The sequence below is a fragment of the Durotheca rogersii genome (assembly GCF_024521655.1).
Source record: "Durotheca rogersii strain YMJ 92031201 chromosome Unknown GGS23scaffold_35, whole genome shotgun sequence".
In the NCBI taxonomy this organism is placed as follows: Eukaryota; Fungi; Ascomycota; class Sordariomycetes; order Xylariales; family Xylariaceae; genus Durotheca; species Durotheca rogersii.
The window spans coordinates 286,674-308,801 of record NW_026251266.1 but is presented as its reverse complement, the minus strand read 5'-3'; the positions used below and the strand labels follow the sequence as shown (position 1 = coordinate 308,801).

The window sequence follows — 22,128 nt, the reverse complement described above, 5'->3', positions numbered from 1 at the left end:
ATTTAGTCTATCTGGTAGGTAGCTAATGCTGTAATAAAAGGCACCATGTACCCCTCCTATCCAAGGAAAGAAGGTACCTAAGGTACTTGGGTATGTATGGGCATTCGGTGGGCGAGGAGGTACCTACCTACGTACCCGGCCTTAGGTCTGCATATAGGTAGAAGGTAGGTAGGTAGGTAGGTAGGTGGGGGGAGGGACCTCGGGCAGGTACGAGTACACACCCCCCTTACTAAACAGATGTGCATATCTACTAGTACCTAAAGTATATGTACCTAATATAGGCAGGTATGTATGTATACATGTATATACCTACCTACCTACCTATGTATTCTATGTATTCTATGTATTTATGCACACTACGCCTAAGCCACGGAAGGATGGGGGATGGGATGGGATGGGATGGGATGGGTCGTGGTGGGTGTGGATGCAAATACATAGCGCATTGAAGAGCATCAGTGCTTCCACATTCATTTCCCCCGGAACCATGTCCACCTCGCCCACTATCCAGCGTCCACCCCGTGTCCACCCCTTACCCGCTTGGGTGCTTGCGCTCGTTCAGTTTAATAATAATCTACTCTCCCGTGGTTGATTACTGCTTTTAGAGCCAGAGAAGCCATGCCACCCTGGTCCCTTTTTTTTCTCCCATGTTTTCCTGCTGCCAACACTTACATACTTATTATTATTGATCGCCTCGTTCCTGGCCGGCTCGCGATATCTTCTTTCTTCTTTCCTTTGTTTCGCCTTTCCTCCTCCTCCTCCCTCCCCCCCTAATCGGCCTCCCATACCTACCTACCTACCTACCTATCTATACCCGCTTATACGCACCCTGCGTACTTCCGTAGTCCATACACACCTCCTACGTCTCGCTCTATCACCATCTCTCTCTCTCTCTCCTCAGCCCCCTCCTCCTCTATAACGAAAACGGAAGAGAAAACCGACAGGGCAAGAGTGAGAGCGACATAAGAAAAGAAGCGCACAAGAGAGAAGGGAAAAGGAAAGGAAGCAGGAGAAGAGGAGGAAGAGATACGGAAGAAGAAAAAGGTACCTTACATAACTCCTTGTCCTGATCACTCCTTCAAGGATTCCTACCTACGTATCTGCAAACATCCACCTCCCCTCCCTGGCGGCCACTGCTGCTGCTAGTTACCAGTCTCTTTTTCAGGGTTGGCTTGCATCCTCCGCTCAAATCGTAGCTGGTCATGTAAGACTTCAAGCCCATACGCTTTCCCACAGATGCAACAAACAGGCACCTCTTCACACCTCTCGATTCCCTTGTCTCGAAGTACACAACAGCCGGGTCAGGGCACATCTGCAGCCATCCGCTTTCACGAGACCACTTCCGTCCAACAACAGGACCTGTTGGCCAAATCTCTTCATATAGACCCCATCCGCTGACCAGATCGCCTTCCGTCTCTCTCTCTAGTAGCCGTGCCGTACTTTTCTTGGCTACCAAGCCAAGTCTACCTCGTGCTCGTAGCCCAGAAAGCTCCCCTAGCACAAGCGAGATACGGCCAATTAAGGCATACCGCACGCCGAACCTTCTAAACCCCAAGGTCGTCGGCTTTCTTTCTTTCTCCCTTTTTTTAATTTCGAAAATCCGCGGGGTCTCGTCGGTACCTGAGATCGAAACTCCGCCGCAAGTTGGGACCTCTTCGTCGGACTCGGTGACATACGACGACGATGGTGGACCAAGGAGCTGGCGGCATCGAAAGCCGGGGAGTCGAGAGCAACACGACGAGGCGCATGTCGGAACCGCGTCCAAACTCTCACGACGACCAGATCCAGCAGCAGTCGACGGAGACGAAAACGCCCAGCACGGAGAGCGAGGAGCAGAAATACGGCCAGGCCGGCCCCCGGCACTTGATACCTGTACACTCAAGCACGGCAGCGAGTAGCGGGCTGTCGCGTAATCCATCTGCGAGCTCCAACGCGTCGGCGGAGTCACGGGTCGTGTTCGAGTCCTCGCAAAGATCTCGCTCTTCGCGGCCCTTGGAGCCGCCGGTAACGAAGGCTACCTTGAGCGAGCTGGACGTGAATAAGATCATCCACAACCCCAAACTACGTCACGACATAAACTTCGACCCGGACCTCCACTTCCGGCCCAATGTCGACGGAGAAAAAGGGAGGCGAAAGCAAGAGAAGGCCAATCAGTTCTGGAACACGCTTACGGAACAGCTGCAATTGTTTATCGCCGACCGGGACGAATTCATGAGGAGATTCGGGCGAGGCGAGGATTGGTGTCTCCCGCAGCTGCTGAAGTCGGTCAAGGAGATAATACAGACGCTGGTGCCTCAGCGGGATCGCATGTATCTGGACGAGGGTCTCAATGTCGAGCTGATCATGCAACAGTTCAGCAGGGGGATAGCGGATCTAGAAAAGTTGGCCTCGTGGCTGTCTGGCGTGCTCAAGTCCCATTGTGCTCCTATGAGGGACGAGTGGGTGGATGAGATGTACAGCCAGCTGACCAACGGCAACAAGACTAACGACATGGAGGAACTAGTACAAGGAATGCGTAGTCTCTTGAGCGTGCTCGAGGCCATGAAACTCGACGTGGCCAACCACCAGATCCGATGTCTCCGGCCCATCCTTATCGAAGATACGGTGCACTTCGAGCAGCGGTTCTTCCTGAAGAAGATACGAGATCGCAAGATGGATCCGGGCCCGGCCCAGGCCTGGTACTCGGCAGTAAGCCAGTACTTCTCGCAAGACCACGCGTCGATTCAAGCTTTCGGCGAGATGGGCGTCTTCTTTGAAGCGCTCTGTAAGATGGTACTCCCGTCGACAGATCCCTACTCCCACCCGGACACCTTCGTCTTCGATGAAGAGCGGATGACCAAGCTGCGCTCCGACATGCTCGACGCCATCAACCTCGAGATCTGCATGCGCCTATACGAAGGGCTGGAGAGGAAGTACAGATACTGCAATTCGATGTCGAGCGTGAACGCCATCTCGACACCCTTCCTAGCCGCTCCCTTTTCCGACGCTTCGGGCTCTCTATTCTCGAGAACAGACGACGACGGGAGCGAGGGCGCGCTGAACCCGCCGAATTCGCGGCCGTCCAGTCTCGTGTTCAGCTCTGCCGGGTCTGCCCACTCGTCGCCTCGCACCTCCCTCGTTCTACCTTCCCAATCGGCAGCCAGCCAGCCGGTGGAAGATGCGCAGACGAAATCGAGGAACTTGTATAACTCGCTCGTCGCATTGCTGCAGACCTCGCCCACCAGCTCGCGTTCCGGCTCTCGCTGGAAGGCGATGAAGGACTCGTTGGCCCTGCAGATCTTCCGGTCCACGAACGCGCCGGCCCAGGATCTCCTGCAATTCGAGGAGGAGCTCGATAACCACCTCGGCGAGCTCTCGTCTCCGCTCTTCCAGCAGGTGGAGCAGTACTACCACTACCGCCTGCTGGTAGAGCTCCGACAGCGCGTCAAGGACTTCAAGGGTCTCACCGGTGCCGTCCTGTTCTCGGTTGCTACTGGCGGCCGCCTGCACGGTCCCAACCGTGCGTGGGACGGCTCGCGCGAGAACGTCAGGGACCGTGAGCGCACCTCGCTAGAGAGCGCGATCCGCGAGGCCCGGGAGGAGGGCGGTGTAGAAGACATGGCTACGCGGCTGGCACACATGGGCCTGCTCCATTGGCGGGTATGGTCGCATCTGGTATACGACGCCGGGGACCTCGACAGCGTCATGACGGTACCGGATATGTCTACAGCCATCTGATCGCCGTGGCGGCGTAGCATAGCGAAAGTCTTTCCCTCTCGCGGGGATCCTACCTCGCCCACCCCTCTTTCACTCGCTCGGAAGCGCAACTCTTTTCGTCTTTCTTTTCCCCTACGTCGCTCATCCTTTCTTCGGAGCAGCGGTTTTTTTCTTGGGACCAAAATCAGGGCCGGACCTTCGTCACTAATACCCGCCATCATCTTGATATCAGAATCCCCCGCTCCGCTCCCCGTTTAATCTCATCACATACATATATTTTGTCGTTCAGCACTTAGACGCCTTTTCTTATCACCTGGATCGGCTGGCATGCTTTTGGTGGTTTTTGTTGTTGTTTTTTAGGAGTAACGGACTTTCCTCTTTTTATAATCCGGTTTCAGCACGGTCACAAGCAAGGCATAGATGAGGCATAGTGGTTTTTTTTATCATTGTTCCTCCTAGATCTTTTTTTTTTGTTGCTCAAATCCCCGTCGTCTTCCTCCCCTTCATGTCTTGTTTTCTGGTTGCAACCTCTTGGTGGCGAAAGGGTCTGCATTCGAAAACATACCCGGTTCTACATTTTCACAGCAGGCGTTTGTTCATATTCCTGAGGCGGCGAGGCGAGGCGAGAAATTGATATCTTTTTTTTTTTTTCAACGTGGTACTTTTCGAAATACCGTGAAGTCTCCGTCTCACCCCCTTCTCTCATTCAGACGTTTGGGAGGGAAAGAAGAGACCTGTGTGTGCGGCAACGCAAATCATCAGAGGGTAACGTGGTTGTAATGAGGACCTATGGGGCGGCCCCCGTCGAGGAGAGGGAATATAGATACCTTTTTTGCCGCGAGGTTGCGCTTTTTCAACCAGAGAGTGCATTATTTATTTCTCATCCTGCTGTTGCCGGCGGGGAGAGAGAGGGGGGGGAGGGAGAGAGGGGCGGGTCGAAGCGCGGACGGTAAAAAGGTGCGGTGACGAGCCTAGCGACGCCCACGCAGCCGACAGGTGGTCGTTGCGCTATGGAATGAGTCGCAGTTATTGTTCGAACCGGTGTCTGAAAACAAAACAAGCCCCCGCTTAAAAGATCAGGATCTCAGAAGTTTTACCGCCTCGTCCGCAGGCGGATCCGCAGCCTGTACATAACACCACCCTACATGTACGTGTGTAGATAAAACAGACCCGCCGCCGGCATTACGTATACACACATATATATGAGTACACACGCACGCACGCACACACGCACACAGCAGTGGGCGGTGACGGCGACAGCAAGGACGACAGAATCCACCTCCCCCTCCCCCGGCCTGCTTCCCATTTGGGGTATGCAGTTGGCACCACCGGCCGTGTGTGTGTGTGTGGCTTGGTGGTATACGTATGTGAATTATTATACGCCCACTACGTGCACACATTGGGCAGCGTAGGTGTGCGTGCCGTACCTAGCATCGTGTAGGAGCCAGCCAGCTCGAAGGGGGACGCACTCGAGATTGGTGACGGAGGAGGAAGAAGAGACGAGAGGAGAGAAAGCCAGAAGTGGAGCGTGCTAGACTCATGCCTACAAGTTGCGAATCCCGCAGCAAGTCCGCGCGTGTGACTACCAAATATGTACGATGTATGTAGCATGTGTTGTGTGTATAACCAATACGACGTAAGGAGGGGGAGATCATGGCCGAATTCATCTTTGCAGGTTTTATTTATATATGTACCTAGGTGAGGGGGGACGAGGCGGACCACACCACCCACAAGAAGAAGACAGAGGAGGTGAGATGAGATGAGGAAAACACACAAGGGAATCAGACACGGATCCTTCCCGGGGGTGGAGAGGGGAAGAGAGGGAAAAAAAAAAAAAAGGAGAACCACGACGAGGGAGAGGGAAGGGGGGAAAGGGGACCCCCCCGGCCGGTTCAACCCCCAGGGAATACGACTTTCCGAATCCGTCGACACTCCGGGATTTCGAGCCAACCACGAGCCTCGCGTTCCTGAAGATCCTGGTTGGGTTCGCCGTGGTGGCGAGCCACTAAAAGACCCGAGGCTGAGCTGAAGAGAGAGAGAGAGAGAGGGACAGCGAGAACCGAGTCTAGGCAGGTAGCCGAAAAGGAACCCAGAAAAAATTAACAATGATTATTAGACAATGTCGCGAAGAAACCCCCCGCTCCCTGCACATAGGTATATACCCCTAACATAGCTAGCCGACCCGGGAGGCGTAGGCGCCGGTCTGCATTACCTGTCATGAGACAGACGATAAGTAAATCGCAGAAAGAAAAAGAAAGGGGGGGGAGGGATCATAGAATCTACCATATGTTAGGTAGGTAGTTAGGTACTTATTATGTAGGTAGATAGAAAATAGGTGCTTACCGGGTAGCCTCCTGGGCACACTACACGCACCTCCGTCTAACCAACGATAATGTGCTTACCGATGCTAGTTTAGGTGCCCTGGGCCGCCTTACCTACCTAACCTACCTGTACCTTACCTAGGCACTCGGTTAGCGGGTAGTTGGTTTCGGTTTCTCGGATCTCAGCTAACAGGCCAAGTTGGGGCAACGCAGGCACATCTATCTGTCTTGGTGACAAGGAACTACCGACTAACTACCTACCTACCTCTTAACCTAGGAACTCTCTCCCTCTCTCTCTCTCCTTAGGTAACGTTCTACACTTCCACTATCCTGGATTCTCCCCGTCCGTCGCCGGCACAAATCGCGTATAAGCGACATCTGCGTACCTATGTACCTACTACCCACGGTCCCCCTTTAGCGCACTAGTGTGTGACCGCACCAGCGCAAAGTTCGATACCAGGTACCTGACTTATACTACGTAGGTACCTACCCACCTGGTATAATGCGCAGGGGCACAACGAACTACCTAAGGTACCTATAGATCAGTAGGTTACTTAACGAAGGATAGGTTCGATTCCTAACAGCGCTACCTAGCAGTCTTCGCTATTTAGCTCATCTCCTATATGCATACCTAGGTAGATATGCCATCGCACCTGGGCAAGTCTATAAATATAATACAAGTACACCTATACAGGCACACCTCCCAGCACCCCGCCGCCAGAGTGGCTGTGCTCCAAGCGCGACTCCCCCTCCCCACCACCCCCTCTTGTCGGCCGCGGGTCCAGCAACGCGAAGCTAGGCGTGCCCGTCGACGACCACGCGCACGCGGCGCCCTCCTCCAACCGGCCGGCCGCGCGCGCTAGCCTAGGCGGCGAGCCGGCACTTACGCCCCACGAGAGGGAGGGGGGACTTAGGACGGCGCCGTCGCCAGCGCGGCGGGGGATGGTCTCGCTCGCTCGCTCGGGGGTCCGGCGCGGCGGAGTCGGGAGGCCTCTTTTTCTTTTTCTTTTTTCCTCTCTCTCTTCGATTCTTTTCCGCGGCGCTGCTTACTCGCCTCGCCTCGCCGGACGGATATGCGACTAAGCAAACGTGGGGGTTGGGGGGGGGGGGAGGGGGGGGGATTGCTACCTAGTCAGTGGGACGGGGAGGGAGGCCTGCGGGTGGATGAACTGCCGAGACGGGCGGGAGAAGAAGGCCCCTGCTACGAGAGCCCCGATGACGCTGGCATTCCCCCCCGCGGACTTGGCTGGAGATGGCCTGCGGGCCTGCGCGTAGTCGGCTCGGCGTCGGCATGGAGGAGAGGGTCGGCCGCGATGGGCATGTCACATGTGATGGTGCTGGAAAAGCACAGAAGAACGAAATAATGCTTGCTAGTGTTCTACTCGTCCCTCAGCTGTGCGGTAAGCCAGATATCGATGACCCCGTTCTGTGTCTTCGGATATGCAATGCACTTGCGCTTCTCTGTCCCCTGTGGAAATCCAGCTAGATGCAAGGTGTTTGGCTACGCGTGCTCTTGTTCGTCTTTATACACATAAGTAGGTATATCAACCAGTACAGATATGTAGGTATTATACACATGTAAATATCCTGTGCTCGTCTCGTGTTCATCGTGGCCGTCAACCGCCCCCCCTTTCCCTGGCCCGGCGACGGCATTACCGCCTGAACCGCCATCTATCTACCTATCCATATTCATCATTATTATGCCAAGGTAGCGTAGGCACACCGTCTTCCTAAACGCAAGAGACATTGGGTTCCGATTGCTTGGGGAGAAGGAAAACGCCCTCTCCAGGTCTATCTTAGCAGATGTTGAACTTGGCCACGGCCGGGTCGTGGTCCGACGTCCGCTCCGAGTACGGGAGCCAGGTGTTGGCATGGATATGCTCGAACCCCTTGAGCCGGTCGCTGCCAGCCAGCGCCGGGCTCGCGAAGACGTGGTCCAGTTCCTGCGAGTTCATGTCATATAGATACGAGTACCTCTCTGCCGGCGCGATCTCCGCCGCCACGTCTAGGTCTACCAGGCCGGAGCGCTCCGCAAACTCGGTCAGCGGCGCCACGAACGCGAACTCGTTGAAGTCGCCCAGCGCTACCACGTACGCCGAGCTCGACTCCTCGAGGATCGACGAGATGAAATTCTGCGAATCGACGTTAGTAACTAGGCAAGATGGAGCGGGTGGGCCACGCAGGGCAGTAAAGGTTCGAGTAGAGAGAAGAGAGAGAGAGAGACAGAGAAGGAAAAGAGCTCACCGCCGTCACTTCAGCCTGCGCACTCCGGCTGTTCACGCCGCCGTTGACGGGCGGGCGCGCGTCTCCGTGCAGCGACGAACTGCCGCCCTTGGAGCCCCAGTGCACGTTCACCGTGAACAGCGTCTTGCTGGTGCCGTCGACGAGCTCCCACGCCGCCGCGAGCGGCTTCCGGCTGTTGGTCCATGCCACGTTCCGCGGGTCCACGAGGCCCGGGTTGTACCGGAGCTCGGGCCCCGGCAGCACCTCGGTCGCCGTCTGCGCGTCGCCCGCGCCCTCGGCCTCGCGCAGCCGCAGCAGGTCCCCGCGGTATAGGTACGCGACGCGGATGTTGGCCCCCGGCGCGCCGCCCGACTGTCCGTCGACCGGGCTCACGTACGTGTAGTTGTACGTCGCCGCGCCGCCGCTCGCCTCCCCGATCGCCGCCGCGAGCGCGCCCAGCGTCGCGTCCGAGTCCACCGTGCCGTCGTTCGTCTCGCCGCTATCGTCCTGAACCTCCTGCACCGCGAGCAGATCCGGCAACCGCAGGTAGTCCACCACGTCGCGCGCGAGTGCCTTCAGATGCGCCGCGTCCGCTGCCGCCAGGTTCTCGACGTTATAGCTTGCCACCGTTATGCCGGCGCACGTGCCGTCGCTCGCCAGCGTCGTCGGCGGCGGTAGCTGCGGCGCGAGCGACTCGACGACCGTGATTCCGGTCAGCGGCAGGATCCGGTAGAACCCGAAGGCCTGGGACACGACGCCCGTGATGCTTTCGAGCTTATCGCCCAGCCTCGTCTCGCTCGGGTTCTTCGACTGGTCGAGCGGTGTTCCGATGATGATCGCCTCCGGGTTCCCGTCGCCCGCCGAGATCGTGAGGCCTGTGCGTTCGTTGTCGCCGCTCGTCTTCCACGACCCGCCCACGACCCATGTGTCGCCGTACTGATTCGGACGACCGACGGCGCGCGGGTTCTCGATCGTGACCAGCTCGCCCATGAGACTTTCCCAGTAATCGAGTCCGTACGCCTCCGGCCGAAGGATCGGGTTCTCGACCGAGACGAGGCTCTGATTATTCGGGACGGCAAACACATCGCCGCCGTCGAGGCCCGAGTACTGCTCCGTGGGTGGGCTGGGGAGGCCCTTGCCGCCGATCACGAGCGGCCTAACGGTCGTGCCGCGCTCGAGCACAGCCGTGACGTTTGGTGCCGTGAGTTCCGTCAGGTACAGGTAGTTCCTGTTAGAACGATACTCGGTAATCTTGCCACTAAGGACGAGCACATCGCCGGTGCTGATGCTAGTGTTGCGTGCCAGCACCGAGCCGTACACGTACAATCCGTCCGAGACACGTCTGTCGCGGCTCCGTTCGACGGATCTTATCCATATCCCATCGGGCCCCTTGGCCGTTACGACGCCCGTAACGTTGGTCACCTGTTGCCCATCAAGCGGCGAGAGGAAGCGGTCGCCGTTGATCTGGGCAATGGTCTCGGCCGACGTGCTGGCGGCGATGAGAAGGGCCGTCCCGAGTCCTCGGAGGAGCATGGTCGCGGACTTCATCGTGCTCTGCAGACTGTCGGTGGTTTTAAAGGAACCGAAATTTGATTAATCGGGACGGTTGGGAAGTATCTGCGACCCCGGTTGCTCAACCTTGGAGAGAGCGAGGGTGAGAGGAAGACAGACGACCAGAGTAAGAGAGAGGAGCGCCTCTATTTGTATGAACTCCTCGCGACCCGTCGCCCACTCTGCGCGCGCGTGCAGAGACGAAAAGCGGACGACCGACCCGAGTTTAGACTCGTCACCGGCCTAGACCGCAGGGACACGGCTTTCGCGATCATAGATAGGAGATCGATATGAGACACCCCATTGGGACTGGCAGTCTGTTGCATAGCTACAGGGGCCGGGACCAGTCGCATCGCCCAATGTAGCCCACGTTGCGCGCCCATTTCCTTGGCGACCTCCAGGAATCGAAGGTGAAGGATCCAGCCAGAGCGCCGGGTTGGCCGCCGCCGCCCACCTTGGCATCGCTGAAGCACACCATTGGCGTCCTCTAATTAGACGTGACCTTGCCGTAAGTGGAAGCTGATCGAGGGTGGATGTGTATCGTAGCAGCGATATAGAAACATGGTGTGCCTCGGTATTGTAATTCATATTCTCATTCTCATCCTCGAGCTCGAAGCACCGACTCGCTGGCTCCCTTGCTCGCCTCCTCGACTGCCCGAGACGCCCAAGTCGTCTACCCGAGCAGAGGGTATATATGGCATGGTCCAAGCCTCCCTCGAGTCATTATCCCAATGCCGAGCACCTGCAGTATCTATATAGATAGGGGAAGAGCTAAACCCCAAGTCGGTTCTCTATTGTACAAGAATGGGATGAACCCCCCCCCCCCCCCCCCTAAGACAAAACATGGTGCGACTAGCTATAGACACGAATACCCACCAAAAGTATGTATATAAATATATGTATCCCGAGACAATATTGATAACAGGGCGAAAGAAGAAGAGGCCGTTTATTTCCTTGAAGGGCTCAGCGGACTCTTGCCGGGCCCCTGCGCTCGCTTCAATGCCTTTAATTCGTCTTCGATCTTCCTCCGCAGCATTTGTTCCGCCTGCGAGGTGTGGTTAGCTGACAGGACCCGTAGCGAACGAACCACCAGAAGATACGTACCCTTAGCTGCTCCTCGTACTTCCTCCTCTCAGCCCTAAGTCCTACCCGGTAAGAGTCTGTCAAGAACGACGTCTTGGTGCCGCCGGGCGATACGGGGAAGCTGGCTGATCTCAGTCGTTCCTTGTCGAGGTCATCTAGTATCTGTTCTTTCTCTCTCCGCAGCCTTGCGATCTCGCTCTCATGCCTTTCCTCGAGGTCACTGGTAGCTTCGCGGAGCCGCTTCTCGAGCTCCTCGTCCATGTGATCCCTCTCCTCTTTGATTTTAGAATGCTCCGCCCTGGCTCGGTCGAGCTCGCCCTCCAGCTCCCCAATCTTCTTCTCGCTCTCGAGTGATTGCTTGACGACGTTGGTCAAATCCTCGGCCGTGGCCTTCAACTCCTTTTCCAGGGTATGGACTCTGGATTGCATCTTGGCGGATTCCGAAGAGTTATGTAGGGCTGCAACCTCCGCTGCCCTCTCCTTCCTCGATCCGTACGCTCCATCGAGCTCGGCCTTGGCAAGGGTAGCTTCCATCTTGAGCTCGGCGACCATGCTCATCATCTGTCCGAGCTCCTCCTCCTTTGCCTTGAGTTCTTCCTCCTTGGCCTTGAGCTCATTCTCCTTGTCTTTAACAGCCTTGTCTGCGGCGTCCTTGGCTTCGCTGGCTTCTTGCAGCTGCGTAGTGATGGCTTGTATGTTGGCCTCAGCCGTCGCTAGACGCGCCTGTGTATTTCTGGTGTCGGCCTCCAGCGATGCGACCTTCGCATTCCGTTCTCGGAGCTGTTCTCGTGCCTCGTCTATGGCAGCGGATTCTTCGGTACGGTTATTCTGGACCTCCTCAAGATCTTGTAAGGCCCGCGAAAGCTGCGCGCGGGTGCTGTCTGTTTCCTTTTCTGCTTTCTGAAGTAGTATCCTAGCCTCCTCTAGTTCGTCCGTCTTGGTCCTGATCGCTTCATCCTTCTCGGAATCGGACCTGCTGTTGAGCTCACGCTGCTGCTTAATTTGGCGTTTAAGAACACCCTTTTGCTCTTGTAATTTGGTGGCTTGTGTGTATAACCACTGAATCTTGGTTGAGAAAGCCTGCAATGAGTACACTTCGTCGGGGTCAAAAGACTCGCCATCAGACATATCCGCCTCATCCGGCTCCAACCCCTTATCTAAACGAGCCTTTCGTCGGTCGTGCTTCCGTTGCCGCATGTCGGCGTAGCCTGATTGGATGATGTCCCAGAGTCCCATGAGAACGGCCTCGGACTGTTCGGTCTTCTGTCGATCGGCAGAATTTGTACCAACTGCGTCAGCGGCTCGTCGTAGGTCCTCCTCGATCATCTGAAGAGAATTCTGCAGGTAGCCGAACTGTTCGTCAACGCCCAGGCTTGCGTCTGGTGGCGGGGGTTGATTCGGATTGGCTTGCGCGAGCAGGCCCTGGATCTGGGTATTAAGAATTTGTAGTTTCCCGGTCACCGCCACACTATCGCTTTGACCTTCGGCGAGGGCGGCCAAGCCACCCTCTAGATAGTCTAAATGGCTACCGATCATATCTCCGGGCTCGAGCTGGCCTGACGGCGGTGCCTGGTAATTCATGTTATTTGCCGGATCTGCGGCGACGATAAGTTCACGCAATTGGCGGTTGAAGCTTTCTAGTTTGCCTTCCGTGTCTGAGATCAGCGCCCGCTGGTCCGACCTCGAGCCTCCCAGTTCGTTGATCTGCGATAACAGGGATTCGGTCCGCGCCCGAAGCTCCCGGTTCTCCTCCCGTAGCCTCTCGCTCTCCTCGGCAAGCTGCTTGTTCTGCTCACGGATGGGCGACTTCGTAGGAATCTCGATGGCTGGCTGGATTCTACCGTCGAACCCGCTGGACAGATCGAACGACCGGTATAGGCTAGCTTCGTCGAAAATGATGCCTTCGTCTAGAAAGTCCATACTGTCACGACCGTTCGACGTGGTATACATACTCTCGGGGCTAGCAGGGACGCCGTTAACCAGCGGTCCCTTGGGAGACGGGACGGTCGGCTTGGACGTCTTGTGCGCAAGCTGTAGGATGCCGGCGGTGTGTTCTAGAAGCCTCCTCTGGGGTTCCATGGCGCGCTTTTCCAAAGCCCACAACTCCGAGGCCAAATCTTCACATTTCTTCTGGATCGTGCTGAGCTCGTGCTCGGCCTCCCGGGCGGCGTCGATTGACCCGCTGTGCCGGTGGCCGAGGAGACTTTTTCGCTTGCCGTCCGCCCTTGAGGGGGAGTATAACTTGGACATGGATATCGCGGCATCGCGGTACTTGGATTGGATGGCGAGATTTGCCCGCGTCTGCTCTATCCGCTGATTCAAGACCTGCCATTGCTTCTTGAGGTCATCTACCTCCTCTTGGGAGAGGATTTCGTATTCCTTGCTATCGAGCAGCGCGGTTTCGGTGAGTAGGTGCACTTGGACGGGGTCTTGAAGATCGACGAGCACCGAGCTCTGGACTCGACCCGGATTCAACTAACGAGCCATGAGCAAACCCAACGATAGACGCGACTCGCTGTCGCACAGCGAGACTAAGGCGAGCTGCTGAGCTTACCGGGTTGAACCGAGGCCGCTCCCTCTCAAACCCATCCAGGCCATCCTGTCTATACGATTCGACGAGCGCCGGGCCCCTCGGCGTAATCGTCGGGCGCAGAGGCGGCGGTCCCCTCGCATCGAACCCCTTCTGGTCTCGGTTTGCGAAGCCGTTCATCGTTGTCAATTGCGAGCCGAGACACCCCCTGCGGAACTCATTATACACTACGGTAGTTACACGGGAAGGCCCCTGGGCATTGGTGTGACGGGCGAATGGTTGGGAGCCTGGGAGAAGTAGGAGTCGCCAGAGTCGCAAGCCGCTGGGGTTGTCGGCGGGCGCGCGTACCCGTCGCTGTGGTTGATCGAAGGCTGTCAGAAGAGACAAGAAAGATGGAAGCGAAGGACGGAAGTTTTGAGAATGGAGAGTTGGCTGCAAGACACGGGGTAGGGGTATTGTACGTGGAATCGCGCAAAGGAGGGAGGCCGAGCCAAGAGGAGGAAGAAGAAAGCACCGCGCTTAGGTGGATGGCGAGAAAGGGCACTGTGCCGTACCGTACCGTACCTTTGTGGGTACGTACCTACCTACTACCTTCCACAGCTCCCTACCTGTAGGTACCTCTCTAGCAGTCAAGCCACCAGAAGATACATACATATAGAAATAAACAACACGAAGGCAAGCGTATAAAGGGTAGGTATGTATCGATGCACATTCATATACACGTATGTGTAGACGTGTACTGCGTAGCAGAGGCGGTAGTATATAAGTACGTGTATAGGCATGTACCGGGTATAAGTTAGGTTCAGTCAGGCTGGGCAGAATTAGAAACGAAAAAAAAGGAGATGTACATATGAGTCCATCTCCGATTTGCATCTTTGCCAAAAAGCGATTGGCTGTGCATTTCAAGCTCAAACGGAGGCGCTAAACCGTACATGGTAAGCTGCCCAGGGGCCTCTAGGTACCTAAGGTACCTAGGTAGGTTAGATACCTACCTAGGCAGGTATTGAAGCTTAGGATGTACCTGGCACCGACCGTGGGGGTGGCTCGCACGCGTACTCATATAACGATGGAACGTGTACCTAGCGATACCGTCCATATAGCACACTCACCTACCTCCCGATAACGTACCTGCTAATCACTGCATCCGTAAGTTAGGTAGGGACCTCATAGTCGTCGCCGTAACTTTGCGTGGCGTTTAGGGGAACTGACTTACTCATATACAAACTATTGCGGCTCTTCATGAGCGCAACGTACCCAGGTGACTTAGGTCTAGGTACCTAAGGTACCCGAGGCAATAAATACCTAAATAAATAGATCCAATCGCCATATGGAATGAACGTCACGTGCCTACACGTACGCACCTAAGGTGGGACCCGTAGAACACATGCATACCTCCTCTGGCACATATTTGACCAAAAAAGGGCACACCTACACATGATGTCGCGACAGGTGTCATCTGCGAAATTGGCCAGGTACGGAGGCTACACGCCTCCCTTCGAAGGCCTCCTCGAGGCGCCATCATCATCCGTATAATACGATATACATAGTGGATGCTTGTCGCATGTGGGTGCGGTCCCAGGGTCCTTGAAGTCAAGATGGGGATTATTGCCTTACATACCTGAGCTACTGCACAAGTCTTTAGGACGCATGAGCGGGAGATACCTTAAGCACCTAACCTAAGGGGGTGGGTACCTGTCCGACATTGGACCTTCGGCAGTATAGGTAGGTACCTAATATGTCATGCGGATATGGATATGGCGAACTTGGGCCGCGATGGAAAGCTATATGTAAAGTCGTGATGATGCGAGGCGCAATCCGCCTAAATATAGCCACTTCTGTAGGTATACCGTGTATGGCCTGCCTGCCTGCTGCTGACGCGCGCTGTCACCATGTATGAATATAGTGCTAGAATCCCTAGGCCGTCCGTGCTGGTACGCGATATTGAGTCCACGACTGGAACGCGTTGAAACGAAGGCCCGTCGGTAATTTCGGGTTCCATCTGCAATATTACTATAGATGAAGATAACCCGCCCCCACTACCGACTCTAGCGCTAGCCGCGCTTGTCGGCAATATTCGTCTAGTATGTGTCGGTGGCCCCCATAAAGGGGGCGATGGGTTCGGCGCGATAGACATATCCCGAATGCCGCCCGAGAGGACCGTGGTTGTTGGGTTGGTGTGTGGTGTCGCGATGTGGTAGGCTCTGAATGGAGACAATCGGCATACAAGCCACCCGAGTGTACATAGGGGTAACGTCGTCGTTGGCTGAGGATGAGGCGCGGGGGGGTCTCAGTCACCGATGTCAACCGACCTCGCCGCCTGTCGCCCTTCCACACCCGTTTTAGGTATTCCGTGGCATGGCCAGCACATAGCCACGACCAACTTACTCACGACACCTACCGAACAGCCGGGGCTAATATCCCGACAACCGATTCGCCGCAAGCCTGCGTCGCAGTAGCAAGGTCGCGGGTAAGGGGGAGGGGTAGAATGCAAGAGGGAAATCTAGTTAGTAGTGCAACAAACCCGACAAAAGAAGGGGGAAAAATGACGCTTTCTAGCCCGTCCGCTTCCTAGTCCTAAAATGCTCGGTGGAACTGATCCAAAACCTGTTGACCCGTTGCTCTGCGTCTTCCCCCTTCCGAGTCGGCCTGACCCTGTACTCCCGTCGCTGCGCCCGTTGACGCACCCTCTCCCTCTAGCCTCCTCCGCAACCCTTCGAATTCTTGGCTCCGCCTCTGCGTCCGCATTCCCACCACCCATCCGGGCAGTCGCCATCGTATCAACGAGCGTGGAAGAACCTCCATTCTCCACGAGTAGCCCACCACCCAGCCGATCAACGCGCCAAATACCGATCCGGGCCACTGGAAGAGCGCTAGCTGGAGGGCGAGAAGGTACCGATACGATTTGTCGGAGAAGGTGATGCCCGAGGTCGGGTCGTCCGTCGGCGTGGATGTGGACGTCGCTATCTTGTATCGATATATGGGAGGTACCATGGCGTGGTATTGGGCTAGGACAGCGAAGATTATGGGCGTCGGTCCGGCAGGCAGGAAGTTGAAGAGGCCCAGCGTTAAGGGCCTTAAAACGAGGGCCAATATTGCGGGGGGGAGAACGCTTGTAAATAGCAAGGCGATGAAGACGAAGGTCTACACGATGTCTTGCTGTCAGCCAGAGCTAAGAACCAAGAGCGACTCCTCGGCAGGGCAACGCGCACTCACGGCATATTTCCTCGAACCCCACATTCTCTCGACCACTCGTAGGTTGTATAGCGTCATGGCAGCGAACAGCACCTCGGACGAATTGGTGTAGCAAAGCTGGTATATAAGGGGCCTCCATATCTGGTGGAATCGCCACAGATGGAGGTCGACCAGGATATAGAAGTAATGCTTGATATCGAGTAGGCTGGCAGCTATCGACACTCCAACCAGCCCGTAGACGAGGCTGCGCGTCACTGGCGCATTTGTGAAGGACATTATGTCGATGGTATTATCTCAGAGCCCCAGGTTATTGCGACAGCTGCTGGCCCATCGCAGATCTTCGCGTATCTTCCGCCGGTGACCTGATGCGACGCAAGCAGGTCTCCTGCTGATAATGGCCGAATACCCAGAGGCTGTCTCGAGTCTCGATACGCCCCAAGTCCCAAGTATTATTACCTGCTAGGGAGATTAGAGGCCGTTACCGACGTTGGCCAAGCTCGAGGGAGTGGAGAGAGAGGGCAGAGTGAGAAGTTTACAAAGAGATAATAAAAATATGCTCTTGGGTATGGGTGTGTATATATTGTACACGAGCATGCCAGGGCCTCCCTTCGGGAGGCGTAGATGTAAAGCTTAATCCTAATCTTTTCGTAATTATTATTAACCTTAATTTTTTAACCGTTTCTTTTCGTAATTATTATTAAAAATATCATATTTAATATGTACGAATTTTTCTCTAATTAATAATAAGATTACCTTTTTCGTAAAATAAGGTTATATATAGCGATACTATATAACTTAGCCCTGTTTTTAACGAATTAAAATAATTAATTATTTTAATTATTCCCTTTAATTAAATGAAAAAAAAATATTATATTCGGTATGTTTGAATTTTTCTATAATTAATTAGAATTTTACCTTTTCGTAATAATAGGGTTATATTTCGCTTAACTTAGTAATCCTTAGTAAGTAATATTTTTTTTTCCATAAGGTCCTATACCTCTACCTATATTATACCTTTTCTCTTTTTTCCTTTTTTCTTTTAGGCTTATTAATAACTATAAGTTTAGCTCCTTTCCTTATCCTTCTCTTATATAATAAGATATATTTTATACTATCTCGGATATATAATTTCGGATTCGTACGAAATTAAATTCTAAGATTAGGAAGGATATATCCTATATATTAATCTTATATACGTATACGGGAACGTACGGTATTAATACGAAATAGTTTTTTAGTTTACGAAATTAATATAGTTTTTTAAAGCCTATAGTTCCCGCCCTTTTTCGTACGGTTTCGTACGTAGCCGCCCCTACCCGTACGCGCTAACTTTCTTATATAGATTTAGATAATCCTTTATAGTTTCATATTGAACAGGAGCAGCGTAGGCACGCTGACGGAGGCACGAAACAAGGACTGCCTAACTGCTAATAACTGGCCTAGTGCCGATTAACTAAGATTATAGCTGTAAATAGCTGTAATCGGTTGATCGGCTAACTAAAAACGGTAGCTAGGAAAGGAGACTAGAAAAGGGTAATAGGAGGATAGCTAGAAAGGCATGGCAAGAAACGAGTAAATAGCTATAGGCTGTGATATCTATAGGTTTAAGTCTAGCTGATGAAAATATAAGTGCGCGACCTATATAAATATATATCGAAAAGGCTACGTGGCCTAGATCTACCGTACTACTATAGCCTCCTTAGTTTAATTAATCCGTAAGGAGTAATTGAACTCCTAATAGTAATAGGTGCGGTGGCTCTCGTTCCTATTGAACCTGATTAACCTGATCCCGATTAACCCTGATTAATTGAAAGCTAGTTAGTTTAATTAAAGGTGTTACGTAGCTAGCGAGAGCTAAGCTGAGGTTAATAGGTTATTCGTAAAGAGAGTAATGGAATAAGGGTAAGAAGGTATATATTAACTAATTAGAAAAGAAGGAAAGCTACTAGAGAGTATAGAGCGATCTATAGGTATATATAGTAGTACTTAGTTAGCTTAAGTAAGCTAGGTAGTTCCTACTAAGGGTATATACCTACGTAATATATCCCTTAGTTAAGCTTACGATAGTAAGGTTAACTATAGTCCTTTACTTACGATAATAGCCCAAAGGGTTATTCCTTAGTCTCGCTATACCTTATTAAGGTTAATCGATTACTAGGTATCCTATCTCGGGCTCCCTTATATTCCCTTATCCGTATATATTCCGGTTTATTACTAGTAGTATTTTCTCTTAAGTTATATATTCTTCGTATCCCTTACTTAGTACTCTATAGTTTATTATAAATAAAAATAATTACTCGTATAATTATTCGTATAATTACTCGCTTTCGATTAAGCGGTAGTTAGTTATATAGGTAATATAATAGTAATAGTAATAGCTTTAGTATTAATACTAAGATTTAATTTCCTTTGTTACTATCGCGCGCGCTCGCGCGCGTTACCTATATTAACCGATTCTGCCGTTTCTCTTACGAAGGCGTTAAGTATAAATATATCTAGGATTTCTCGCTTTCGAATTAAACGTACCTTTCTTTCTTCCTTTCTTTCCTAGGTTATTTATTATAAATATATACCTTTAATCATAATTAAGTAATTCTATTAATTACGCGATCGTAAGCTAATATAACTAATAAAGCTTCGTTAATTTATTATCGCAAGGTAAGTCCGCTTCTTTTATAATTTACGTAGAGCGTAGCTCGCGTATTATACGAGTCGTAATATACTTTCATTAAGCGACCGTAAGATAATAACTTAGCTTATTACGGTAAGGGTTATTATTTACGATTAATATATTACTTTTAATATTAAAATATCCTAGGATAATAAAGCGACCGTTAATTATTTTATATTAATAAATAAGAGGTTATTCGAAATAATCCGTTTATTACTTATTTATTATTTACCGGTAGTAATATAATACCGTAATTAACGATCTTTTAATATATCCGATACTTAAAAGCTTCGTAAGATAGTATTAGCGCTTTAAGGTACCGTAGCCTCGTTAGAGTAAAAGGTATTCGGCTTTTCCGCCGCGAGCTTTTAATCTATCTTCCGTATTCGTACGGGGAATAGCGTTAGAGCTTCGGCCGGTAGCCTTACTCGCCGCGGAGGGATATCCTTTACTCCTAGGTCCGGGATCTTAATTATCGCTTAGCTCCTTAAGGATCCTTTTATCGACGAAAGCGACGTCGATATAATCGTATCTAGCGCTTTAGTATAACGTACCTAAGCCTTAGTTACTCGCGCCCTTTAAGGTATCGTATCCCGAGTTATTAAGGTCTTTACCGACGAATCCTTTAAGGAGGAATCTTCCGAAGAAAACTTCCTTTCCTTATACGAGGAAATAATCGAAGAAAGCGACCGCTTAGTTATATTAATTACTTATAAGGTTTCTTCGCGTAAAACCCGAGCCTAGACTCGCGTATATTAAGTTACGTTCTTTAGTAATATCGCCGTTACTCGCGTAACTTAAACGGCCGCTATTATTATTATTCCGATTCGTAGTAATATCGCCGGACGAGGACGAGGATAAGAACGAAGCCGTAGCGTTTCTTCGGCTCCCGGAGCTATTACCGCTTCCGTTACTTCCTCTAGCCCGGCCGCTCCGGCGGTTCCGTTTAATACCCCCGTCGTACCGGCCGCTTCCGCTTCTATTACCGTCGCCCTAAGAACTACCTCGGTTATCCGTAATCGAAAGTACGAAGCTCGCCGTATAATCCCTTACCTAAGCTACGTACGTAATACGGCTTAAAATAAGTTTATTAGAAAATACTTCGATTCTTTTTAAAGTACCGGCCGTTACTACCGTTACTTATCCGGTTACGCTTACGTACTTTTATAGGTATTCTTATCCCCGTACGTCGAGGTTTAAAGCTAATATTATATAGGGCCGACGTTTTAATTCTACCGGCTATTTATTTTATCGTCGCTTATATCGAGGGTTTTATCGATATATAAATCTTATTTCGCGTTATTTAATACTCGCTAACGTTACTTATAAGCCCTTAAGCTCGTTACGGTAATAAAAGAACTCTTAATCCTTTATTAAAATAAGGAGTAAATACCCGCGGTTCCCGAGACCGTAAAATCGTAACGAAGCGTAGCTAACTCCGGTTAATTTACCTAGCTAAGCGTAAGCTCTTCGGTTACCGGACTATCGACCGCGCTTATCGTACCCGTCCTTAGCTTTATACTTATTAATTCTTTTATTACTTTAGCCGGCGTAAGTAACGCCTCCGCCGGCTTATCGACCGTAATACCTAACGTAGCCTCGCCCGTTATCGTCCCCGAGTAGGAATTAAATATAGAGATAAAAGACGTTAGAGGAAAAGAAGGAAAAAAGGAAATTTCCGAGAACGAAGAGTAATCTTTTAAGGAAGTAGTATTTAAAATCGCTTACGCTTACGCGTTTATTTCTTTCGAGTAATACTTACGCGAAGTATTATACCGATAAGCCGACCGCTTATACGAGGAAATTATCGAATATTAAAACGAACCCGCTAATACTTATACCTTCTGCTAATCCGACCGCGTTTATTACTTCCGTAGTTAAATTCTTTATTTTAAAATAGCCTTTTTATATTAGGATTTATAAGTAATACGAGTTCGGTATTTAACGGTAAGAAGAGCTATTTCTATATAGCGATAATACTTTATACCTATATATTAATTAATTAAGAAAAAAATTTACGTACCGTTAATACTTACGGCGACTCTTTAAGTATTATTATAACTATTTCTTCGCGAGCGTTCTATAAATTAAATAGTACTTTAAAGTATTCGAACAACTAACGTAATAAAGCTTTCGTAAGTCCGTTTATTAGCATTTAATTAATAAAGAGGTAGATTACTTCGAAGGTACCTTTTTAATATTTCTAACGTAGCTATATATTCTATATATTTATATAACGTAGCCTAGTATTAATCCTTTCTTTCTTTCCTATTATTAATCTTATCGTTTATTAGTTATCGCTATATATCCTCTAAGGTTCTCCTAGCTTTAGGGTAATATCCCTAAAGAAACGTTTAAGAGCTATCGTTTCCTTAGCTATATACTTTAATACGAATAGTTTAGCTTTAATCGTCGATATCGATACTATATCCTAGCGAGCGGCTCTTTATATAATCGGACCTTTAAATAAGGATATTACGTATCCTTAAGACGACTTTCTTAACTTAGAATCGTTTATAAACGAAGCGTTACTATTAATTAAGAATACTTAAGCGTTATTACTCTTATTCCTATACCTTATGTTAAGGAAGCGAGTAGTATATAGATATTTAATCGTTTAATTAACCGCTTTAAAGTATTAAGGTCCTAGATTAATTAAGAAATAGGATAGTTAGGACGCTACGAAAGCGACGTTTAAGCGTATTATAATTACGCTATAAAGGAGTAACCCTACTTTCTTCTGATATTCCTTAACTTATTATTTCGAAGTAACGCCTATATACTTTACTAGCTCGGTAATTAGTAATAATATTATCGAAAACTAATTATTATCCGCTAGTTTAAAGCGTTTAGTAATCTTTTCG

General features: G+C 51.1%; 4 protein-coding genes across 4 annotated transcripts; 1 reads left to right on the top strand and 3 right to left on the bottom strand.

Moving 5' to 3' along the window:
• Nucleotides 1–1,407: 1,407 nt before the first annotated feature.
• On the top strand, nucleotides 1,408–4,350 carry GGS23DRAFT_334520 (T-complex 11). The gene has a single exon (XM_051512985.1). It carries the CDS (start codon nucleotides 1,681–1,683, stop codon nucleotides 3,712–3,714), a length of 2,034 nt encoding a protein of 677 aa, XP_051367947.1. The 5' UTR covers nucleotides 1,408–1,680; the 3' UTR covers nucleotides 3,715–4,350.
• Nucleotides 4,351–7,136: 2,786 nt separating this feature from the next.
• GGS23DRAFT_586861 (DNase I-like protein) lies at nucleotides 7,137–10,108 on the bottom strand. The gene is made up of 2 exons (XM_051517456.1): nucleotides 8,259–10,108; nucleotides 7,137–8,146 (listed from the first exon to the last, which is right to left on the bottom strand). The coding sequence occupies exons 1-2, from the start codon at nucleotides 9,783–9,785 to the stop codon at nucleotides 7,811–7,813; spliced, it is 1,863 nt and encodes a 620-aa protein (XP_051367946.1). The 5' UTR covers nucleotides 9,786–10,108; the 3' UTR covers nucleotides 7,137–7,810.
• A 448-nt stretch (nucleotides 10,109–10,556) lies between these two features.
• Nucleotides 10,557–14,295, bottom strand: GGS23DRAFT_586859 (Up-regulated during septation-domain-containing protein). The gene is made up of 3 exons (XM_051517455.1): nucleotides 13,426–14,295; nucleotides 10,893–13,346; nucleotides 10,557–10,833 (listed from the first exon to the last, which is right to left on the bottom strand). The coding sequence occupies exons 1-3, from the start codon at nucleotides 13,579–13,581 to the stop codon at nucleotides 10,735–10,737; spliced, it is 2,709 nt and encodes a 902-aa protein (XP_051367945.1). The 5' UTR covers nucleotides 13,582–14,295; the 3' UTR covers nucleotides 10,557–10,734.
• Nucleotides 14,296–15,755: 1,460 nt separating this feature from the next.
• GGS23DRAFT_334422 (uncharacterized protein) lies at nucleotides 15,756–16,957 on the bottom strand. Its single transcript, XM_051512984.1, has 2 exons — nucleotides 16,615–16,957; nucleotides 15,756–16,542 (listed from the first exon to the last, which is right to left on the bottom strand). Exons 1-2 carry the CDS (start codon nucleotides 16,867–16,869, stop codon nucleotides 15,976–15,978), a joined length of 822 nt encoding a protein of 273 aa, XP_051367944.1. The 5' UTR covers nucleotides 16,870–16,957; the 3' UTR covers nucleotides 15,756–15,975.
• Nucleotides 16,958–22,128: the final 5,171 nt, after the last annotated feature.